The sequence below is a fragment of the Solea solea genome, chromosome 1 (genome assembly GCF_958295425.1).
Source record: "Solea solea chromosome 1, fSolSol10.1, whole genome shotgun sequence".
NCBI lineage: Eukaryota > Metazoa > Chordata > Actinopteri > Pleuronectiformes > Soleidae > Solea > Solea solea.
In genome coordinates this window covers 12554867-12565132 of record NC_081134.1, presented here as the reverse complement: position 1 = coordinate 12565132, position 10266 = coordinate 12554867, and the positions used below count along the sequence as shown (strand labels likewise).

The 10266-nt window shown below is 36.0% G+C and overlaps 1 protein-coding gene across 1 annotated transcript; it reads right to left on the bottom strand.

Moving 5' to 3' along the window:
- Positions 1-569: 569 nt before the first annotated feature.
- Positions 570-7701, bottom strand: ppp1r7 (protein phosphatase 1, regulatory (inhibitor) subunit 7). The gene is made up of 10 exons (XM_058649663.1): positions 7547-7701; positions 6315-6410; positions 5652-5707; positions 5361-5426; positions 5063-5193; positions 3576-3738; positions 3315-3431; positions 3106-3210; positions 2925-3011; positions 570-2580 (listed from the first exon to the last, which is right to left on the bottom strand). The coding sequence occupies exons 1-10, from the start codon at positions 7584-7586 to the stop codon at positions 2404-2406; spliced, it is 1038 nt and encodes a 345-aa protein (XP_058505646.1). The 5' UTR covers positions 7587-7701; the 3' UTR covers positions 570-2403.
- Positions 7702-10266: the final 2565 nt, after the last annotated feature.

The following is a 10266-nucleotide window of genomic DNA, read 5'->3' as shown; positions in this document are numbered from 1 at the left end:
CTGGAGGGTCTTTTAAAATTGTGAGAGGAACATTTTTCATATAATCATTTGAATTGATAAAACATGACATACTTTCAGAGAGGCCACACACACACACACACACACACATGAATGAATCATGGTCAAAATCAGCAGGGGAGATATGTTGTGATATACAATTAGAAAGGCTTGCTTTATTCAATTCAACAATTGCTATTTCTAGAATGTTAAAGGGCCTTTAAATGTTTCCCTGTATACTTATAAGATGTTTAGGTTTTATATAGAATATACTTGACATTTTTGCCATCGATATGAACACTGTAAAATAAATGTTTGCTTCACTTTACCCATATAAGATGGTGGAAATATGTATGCAGATCCACAAATGTGCCCTGTGAAACGGTGTGGAAGCGGCTTGTTTAGCGAGATATCTGTTGCAGTTGCAACGATATCGCTTGCATTTATTTTCCATGCCCATAGTAAGTCACATGCCAAGTGACAAGTAAATGATAACATCCTATTTTATTTCAAAAATTGCTTCACATCAATAGCTCTAGAAAAAATTGTTTAGGAATTAAAGCTACAGAGGCTTCGGTATTGTAATTTTATTGTTTGCATAATACATTCATTTTGAAAACAGCATTAACCAAGTCCAAAACTTGACCCAGAGTCAGTTCTAACAACAAAGGGCTAAAAGCAGTTGGAATAAGCTGCTCATTCAATGACCAATAAAGGTCACTTTATGTGAATGACAGTATAGAACATAGATCTGTTGTGTTGCTGTACATAAACAGGGAAAAAGGGATAATACTTTACAAAGGTGATGACTTCCTACATGAAATAACCAAACTATATTTACAAGTACATTAAGTTAAAGTTCCAGTCACCACTGGCCAAATATAAAGTTAAAAAAAATTAAATTATAAACCTAAGTAGAAAAGAAAAAAAAACAATATCAGTAAAATCCTTCAGTTTCACAAATTGTCTGATATGGGCTCATAAATGTTCTACTGTTAAATTATGGTCAAGTTTAATGACCAAGTGAGTTCAGTTTGCAATTGCAATTCCTTTGAAAAAGAGTTGCTAAAAAGAGCTTCAGCGTTAACTCAATTTAGTAGGCCCATGACAAGCCTACATATGATGAACAAAACTCAATATCAATATCTTATATAGAAAGCACTCAGTCTAGCACTTAAAATTTAAAACCCAGTGGAGTGCTGAAATTGGAGGCTTATGTTATCATGCACGTGTCCTTTGCACCCTGAGACGGGAAATTAGTATCAAGTAAAAGACTACTTTAATTTGTAAGGGAATAAATCAAGCCGTAAGCTATATATACACAAGAGACCATTCACTATTTGTTGAAGACAGCAAAATGGCCAATCAATAAACATCAACATTTTCCTTTTTAATGTCTCAGCCAACAGTATATTGTAGAATATTGTAGTAGATTATTTGTACGTGGGTCCATTTCTGTCCCCCATAGTGAATGCAAACACAATGCATATTTACCCTGTTACAAAGATTGCCAAAAGAGAACCAAGGATGTGAAATGCCTGATTCTCACAGTGCTAAGAAAAGCAATAAAATAAAATGACCACGTTCACCACTTTATGGGTTCTTCCCAACCCATGACCCAGCCACCTATCAACCCTAGTACTGTTTGTTTGGGAAACATACTTGGCAACTAACTACTACATAATACAACTCTCAAGGGAGGAAAAAGGGGGTGGGATGTTGCAACTATGAAAATATCTTTGTGATACACATTAAATTATTTTACATTCTCAGGAGCTTTATTTTACTGCACAGGTCACTGATGGTAATTGGAAAAAAAGGGCAGTCTACGTAGAAGGAATAGCAGTCAAAATACGCCCATACCAGTTTATTAGAATGATTTATCCGTTTCTCCTGATAAACTTTCCTTATAAAAAGAAAAATGTATGCAAGTGTCTCTTAACTTTAAACTGCACAGTGTCAGTACTGCATCTGAGACTTAATTTTAGATGTTTGGTGACAGCCAGGTTTTATAATTGAATCAGATGTGGAACATGTTTATTTAAATGAGACAAACAGTATTCTGAAAATTCAAATCATTTGTTTTCCTGACTTCCTATTTTGCTAAAGGGCACTATATGAAGGGAAATGCCTTTGGTCGGAAATAACAAATCAAAAACAAGTGCAGAGGGAAAATTAGGAAATTGGCTGCAGCTAGTTTAACAGTTCAAATCCAACTTAATAAATAAGTTAACTTCCATACAAGGTGTGAATGAGCGCATACATGCACGCCATGTATGTCGAGTAAGCCTCAACAAGTGTGTTTATTGTTGGATGCGAGATAATTTATGATTCAGTGAGGCCAATGAGGGAGGCAGGGAGGTGAGGGTGAACACTGAGGTTGGCAGGTGAGTTGTACAGTGCAGTTTAAAAGCGAATGAAGGTAGCATCAATCTGGCGTACACTGGGAAGCGCCAACATGATCTTTCGCCGGTACTGTGGGTCCTTCTGTAGAGGGTTTCTTTCGAGATAGACCGTCTCCAGAGACTTTGCGTTCTTGAGCTCATCGAGATCTGACCAGTTATCGATTTGATTATCGTTCATCTGGGGAGAGAAGGACAGACAACATGTGGCCAGTAAGAACACACAATTTGCATTTCAACATAAAAGGATGTGGAAAGTATTGAAATAATGAATAGATGTTTAATCAGTGAAGACACGATTAATAATAACCTTACAAAAATATTATTTAATCTATCAGTTACCAGATTAAACATAAAGTGGCAATAGCAATGACTGTTAAACATAACTTAATGAAAAGAAAGAAATATTAGATTTGTTGTTTCAGCAATGCTATATGACCATATAGTTACAACTTTGAAGAAGTCACAAAATCGGCAGATTGCTATTTGCCAAAGGCCCCTGAATACTGTGTGAATGAACCATACCCAGAACTCCTGCAGCTCTGTCAGATGGATGATGTTTTCAATTTTCTTTATTCGATTGGCTGCAATGTCCAGGGTTGTCAGCTTTTTCTGAGTGAAAACAAATGACATTTAAATGTACACAACTGATTTACATGTACATGTTCACACATAAAGCAAAAAGCCCGACCGTCCATTAACTCACGTTGTTTTCCAAGCCCTCAATGACCTCGATGCCGTTGTGGCTCAGGTAGAGCTCTTTCAGGTTGACAAGGTTCTGTAAACCCTCAATTTTAGTGATCCGATTACTCTGAAGACAAATTCACTCAGCATTATTGAAAAATGCATTACAATTCACACTGTTCAATTCTTGTAAATACTGCTTATTGCTGAGGAAAATTTGTAGCAAAACACCTGAATACTTAAAACAGTCAGGTTGTGTAAACCATCCAGATTCTGAAGTGAAGTTATTTTATTGGTGCCGAGAAACAAACTTTGCAACGACGAGAGTGTATCCAGGTTCTCAATGATCTGTGAACAAATTTTAAGTTAATTCATAATAAACACCTCATGGCATATAATGTACGCTTGTTCATCATCGCAATGTCACAGCGACATGTCAAGATTTACATACAAGACAGTCAAAATAAGGATTAACACAATTCAAAACACTACCCGAATTCGATTGGAGCCCAGCTCCAGCATCTCCAGGACTGTCAAGTGTTCCAAGTTGGCTATGCTGCTAATTTTGTTATGAAGCAGAAAAAGTTTCTTCAGACGTGTCAACTGCTCCAAACCCTCCACCTTCCTCAGAACGTTGAAGGACACATCAAGCTGCCTGTTGACCAGTCAAATTTCACCATTAGCATCAAATGTGATTAAAAATACAGATTCGTTCATCAGCCATATGACAAACACCATAAACCATATCAGTGTTTGGGGGGGTTACAGGGGACACTTGTGTAACACGTTACAGTAATGTATTAATTTTTTTTTGTAAATGAAGTAATATAACACGTTAATTTTTGTTATTTTTTTTATATCATATTAGTGCTTTAACGACAACATATGTAAATATGTAAATTCATGTCACCTCACGCCTCCTTGTCTATGTGCCGCTGCAGATATGAGGGACGTATGGCTGTGGTCACAGACATTGACTAAATGTGTTGCGGTGTAACTGTCATTCAGATCAGCAATATTTTCTTACATCTAACCAAGTAGTTATTTTTGCCTTAACTCAACCAAAGTGCCTCTTCAGTGTCACAAAAGAGACTGTCTTTTAATCTGCATCACCATGGTAACAGGCTCTGTGTATAACCTCGTCCAGATCAGGTTGTGATTAAAATGCAGCTGTCATTTCATAGTTTCTCCCTTAAGCAATATTCTCTATGTGAGATTTTGATTCTCAGATAAAGAAAAACATTGCGCAATTATTTAATTAACGATTTAATGATTAACGGACTGCTTTACTTAATAAAATAATTTCTCCTCGGGCGATATTAATGTAGCGCCTGAGGTGAACAGACACTGACATTCATTCAACATTGAAATAATGAAGAATAAACGTGAAGTATAAAACACAGAGTATGATGATTTTTTGGTCTTATTCTTCTGAAACTGTCTCACACCACTGGTTTTGCGGGTAAAACAATATTGATTCATGAATTATCTGCATTACAGACAGTCAAATGTTAAATAAAATGATTTTAACTTAAATTTCCCAGTATCCTTTCTTGCAATTATAATGTAATATCTGTTTAGAAAGGTGTACAGCAGTGACATTAATAAACAAATGATTTAATGATGAAATAGAATAAATTACATAACTTATGGATATACACAATATGTATTTTTTCCAGCTAGTTACTTAAAGAACGCCTGGCTGTATTGAACTTGTTTCAAATCTCAGCCTCACCCACTGCCTATGCTCCAGCAGGTGATGAAAGTAATGCAAAAGTAACGCAACACATTCATTACTTTGCAAAGAAAGCAATACTGTAACGTACCACATACATATTTAAACATATTTAATGAGTAATATGTACTACATTGCATTTTTAAAGTAACTTACCCAAACACTAATCATTATATCACTTTTCAAAACTTTCATTCTTTGTATTTTTCATTTCTATATCAATGAAATTATATAGATGACTTACTCCAACTCCTTGAGGTTGTGCAGGTTTTCCAGTTTGCGGACCTGATTGTCATAAAGATCTAGTTCCCGCAGTGAGCTCAAACTGTCAAGGTTTTCTATCTTTTTGATGAGGTTTTGTCGTAAGGAGAGAGTCTGTAAAGTAAAATAAATTCAAAAGCAAATAGGTAGCAATTAGCAGCTGCAAAAACTGAAATGTTACTTTTTCAGAAATCAAAAACAGGGGGAGAGTGGTTGAAACAAAAATAAAGTTACAATAATTCATACCCCTGATGGTGGAACTATATACTGAGGTTACCTACTTGAGCCTTTAGTAGCACCTCCAATCCCTCAATCTTCCCAATACGACAATGAACAAGATCAACATCCTAAAAAGAAACCAGACAGCTTAGACCATATTTGAATGAAATAGTATCTATAAATGATATATATATATGAATAATAACTAGTAATATGTGCCCTTTCCATTCATTCATTATTAATTTACAAAAACTTTTTTTTTTTAAATGTGTTTCAATTCCCCAAACTCTAAAATATCAAAGGAAACCAAAGAGAAAAAAAAATGAACACTGTTAAAAGACTGGTGTCCTGACCTCTTCCTCTGGGTCCAATGTGATGGTGTCCATGTCAACAGGAGACTCTTCTTTACCTTTAATGAGAGGGAGTTTGTTAAATCGGATACATTTCGGATAAATGTTGCATGTTGTTTTATGAACCCAACTACATGCATGCTCCAACTAATAATATAAATTCAATTTAAATGTTGTCTGCTCATGGTGGCTATGATATGCATTTTTCTCATGAATTCATGCTCTTACTATATTCTCACTGTGCATTGTTGTACTACTGCTTGTTTTGTCCTGGCTTTTATTTTAGTGCTTTAACGTATTCATGTAATTTTGGTTGTATTATAATTAATAGTAAAATGGAATATTTAATTAAAACTACGGAAAACTACTTTTTTGGCTCAGTCATACATATTTACAGAAATGTTAACTAGTATGCATTATCTATGTTAACTCAACCAATAAGAAAATGGAATACACTTATTACATCACAACTATAATTTAAGGACAAAAACATTTTTAATAACCAGTTGAGAAATAAGAGATCAGAAATCTTTAATTGTCAGAGAAGAATAGACAAAAAGAAGGCTATTTATTGTTGGTATTTGTTCTGTGTCAAAGTTGGCTTTCTAATTCCAAAATATTAGGAGAAGACAGTAATAAATATGTACACAAGATGTGAATATTTACTTGTAGTAGTGGGCTGGTTGGGGTCCACATCACCATTGATACTCCTCCTTCTGGTCTCATCATCACCAGACTCCTCAGACTCACCCCTCCGGTCCACTACAGATAGAAGATAAAGGTTTATTTGACCACCATCTAATTTAAATGGTTATTTCACTGACCAGCCACTTTATTAGGTACAGAGGAAATTTAATCAAATGGCAGAGGTGGCACCAGGTGTGGTCCTTTGCTATTGGAACCCATCAGCTTCAAGGTTCAATGAGTTGTGCATTCAAAGGTGGTTTTGTGAATATCTTGTTTGTAGCTCGTAATTGTTTTTGTTTTGTTAGCCATTTTCTCTGATATGAACAAAGCATTTTCCCCCTGAGAACTGCCACGTTCAAGTTTGTTCTATGTATTGACAAGAATTTGGCAAAACTATATGTTATGATACAATATATTAGGTTACTATAAACCACTCGCAGTCTGGAGCTTAAATACAATGCATAACAACAACAGAAAATCACCAATGAATATTTGCAAAAGCCTGATAATGACCCACTCATTTGAATCAGGTGTGTTGGAGCAGGGAAACATAAACATCCAGGACAGTGTGTCCCAGGGGCGAGGATTGTGAAACCGTGCTAGAGTTGCTAACTTGTGATTGGCTATTTGCAGCTAAACAGGCGTACGCATTACCAACACAATGGCAATGCGTGTCTCCAGACTCTCAAATGGATGAGAACATGCGAGCTCCATCGGGATTATAATAGCTACCAGTAAATACATCTCTTAGTGACCCTAAAACCCCAAATACAGCTACGTTTTAAAGGCAGCTTCCCAGGTTAAGGTTAGTTCACGTGGAATACTGCTACCCATGCTAGCTAGCCAATTAGCTAACTAACAGAACCAGAGTAAACAGGTCAACGACCTAAACTGTTACAAGTCACAGGGGCGGAGAAGCTCAGAAAAACATAAACTACCGTTTCAGACCACGACACAGACAGAGAGAAAGTAGCCGTAGATGACTCGTCCAAGACCGGACGAGTTGACTGAATAACATTGATTAACGAGTCTTGTTGTTAGCTTGTTAGCTCGCTGGCTAGTCAAGGATGGAGGTCTGCCTGGTAGCAAAGACAACGAGAATGTGAATTGAATGTGCTACTTTGAAACCAGACATGTTTTTTAAAAAATAGGTACGGTTTGAACCGGATGATGCAAAGCGGACGCGGCTGCATGATTACATATTTACTGACCTTCCATTTCTTGAAGCTCTCCAACAGACAGTGAAGCCATGTTTCTTGTAAACACTCCTGACAACCGTTCTGCCAATCCGGTGAAGGCTCATTCAGCGGCTAAACACACGGGGGCACTGTGCCCCACAAAACCGAGTGATAGTAGTAGTAGTTGTAATATTATTATTATAATAAAATGTATGCATTGCCCCAATACATTTAGCAGTGAATTCTGTACTCTGCATTACCTCAATGACATCGCCTTTGATCTGCCCTTTCAAAACATTTCCTGTGGGAGAAAAGTTTTAAAAAAAAGTTTAAGAAAAGAAGTAAAATTGTAACTATAATGTCTTGAACAACCCGAGCTTTTTGACAAATACATTTCTCAAATTGACTGAAAAATGTCAGGATAAGATGCCACAATAATGGAAATGGAAACAAGTTTGGGCGATGGTTAAATGTTGACTCGTGTTCATGTTGTGTCCTGTTCTGTCCAGATAGGGTGGCATGTTTTTAAGGAAAGGAGTGTCCACTAAAGTCTACTGAGGTTATTTGAGGACAAAAGGCAGGAAACTTTGGAGCAAGACAACCCAAGAGACAACTAAAGCTTGTTCAAAACACACACGATTGTGATCATGCACGCACACAGACCAAATATCCATAGGAAACTTTTGGAGACAGAACTGAACTGCATCTATGCTCCATGTCTGTTTCAGTTATTGTACCGTACTTATAATTCAGTGTTAGTGATACTGATCTAATAATAGAGTGGATAAATAAAAACAAGAAATGACAAACTAAGTCTGTCTATTTTAAGTAAGATGTGTTTATTAGATCATGTTTTTTGTTTACCTTCACCATACATATGAATCACATTTCCAGAAAATACCTTGGGGTTTTTTCAGTCAGCTTTTTTTCTTAATGAATTTAAAATGAATCAAAAGTTTAATACTTATACTTTTATTGTCAATCCAAAAATGCACTGGCAAATGCAATGGCTTTGCATAATATGGCAATATTTTCTCTGGTATTTATTGGCAATGACCACATGTGCTACACAGACAAAAACAATGAATGGGGCCCAGTTGAATTCCCACTGCTTGTCACAGCTGAGTTTTTGTTTGTTTGTTTGTTTGTTTTTTCAAAAGAACCAATGTATAAACTAAGATAACACTGTAAATACATTTAAGTAACCTAAAGTTACCTAGAGTTAGCAGGATCACATGCATACCAAGGATTACAAAAAGAAACTACCATTGTGTAAGTTTACAACATATTGCTACAAAGACAGTTTATTTATTTAACATATAGAGGGCCTGACTCCTAAAACTCACTTCCCCTGTAAACTCTCCTGCGCTCTCAGACAGACTGTTTACACAATCACATATGTCATGCATACCTTCCATTTTAAGATTATGCCTGCAGAAGGAAGTCCGTCCAAAGGCCTGGAGATTACGTTAAATGTGATATTGGTGAATATAACACACATGTGCAGAAGTTAACCAAAGATACTAGCTGTACAAGTTTAGAATATCTAATCATCAGTATCAGTATGCATCTGTGTCATTTATTCCTGATAACAAAGACCTTTTACATTAAGCATCACATAAGATAAAAAAACAAACAAACAGGAACATGCAAGATAATTTATGACCCACGTTTGAGATACAAAGATGAACAAATTGTTCCTTATTATCAGGCTGACAAAAACAATAGACGGTGTCAGTCAGTATCAAAATAAGAGAAAGTTCAGAACTGTAAGCTTTTGTTCACTGGGATGTACAATAATTGTCAACACGTAGGATAGTGTTTAACTGACCATCTGATTAAATATTTTTGGAAAATTCAGGTCACAGAATCATTGACAAGTATGGCAGCAGTAAGATTTACTTATTAACAATTTCCTAACACCAAACCCGAAAGGAAATGTGTGGATAGATTATGAATACAGCTTGAGCCGATAGCCTATTTGTAAAATGTGGCGTTTTGTATAGACATTGGCAATGTTTTCAAGTCAAAACAATTTTATTTATATTGCCCAGTATGACAAACACAGAGTTCTGGAAGAGGACATACCACAAAGAAAATTACTGAAATAGAATTTAGAAGATTGCAGAATATTCATAATATCTGGATCTAAGATCGGAGTAGTCTGACATTGCACGGCCTCCTTTCTGCCTGATGACCTCATAGCATAGACAACTGGGGTTAGAGAAAACTTAGACCCAATTGTTCTCAAACTGTGAAACATGCATAATCATCTCAACACCTGCACAAAATGTTTCTATCAAATACGAACATAGGCCTCCATGCAATCATTCAAGATTAATCAGAATTAAAATGACATTGAACCACATGTAATCACTGTAATATTTGCAGGTTAGTAAAATGTCTGGTTTAATAAAACTTCAAAAAGTTCATGAATAACATGTAAAACATGTCTCTTTCTGATCAGATTAACAATTTCCTCCACAGATTGAGCAGCAGAATTAACATATCCTGGTTGGGACCAGGCTAACCACAAAGGATAAATCTGCATGGTAATTTATGCGCTCAACCAGGATAATTAACATAGCCCAGCTTAATCCCTTATCCTAGTTTCATGCAACCTGCCATTTCAATTAGTTATCAATAGTTCCAAGTGTTTGCACGAAAGCAGACTCACTCCTCTCACAGATTTCCTCAGGAAAATGAGTATCGGAAGTGTCACACACTAACAGGAAGCTGGACAACTTAATTAC

Excerpts from the sequence above, each read along its gene's own strand:
- ppp1r7 (XM_058649663.1), bottom strand. The coding sequence starts at position 7,586 with ATGGCTTCACTGTCTGTTGGAGAGCTTCAAGAAATGGAAG. Across the intron at positions 5,194-5,360 it reads AGGTGCTACTAAAGGCTCAA|ACTCTCTCCTTACGACAAAA; the intron begins GTAGGTAACCTC and ends TTTACTTTACAG. Across the intron at positions 3,739-5,062 it reads CACAACCTCAAGGAGTTGGA|GCAGCTTGATGTGTCCTTCA; the intron begins GTAAGTCATCTA and ends ACTGGTCAACAG.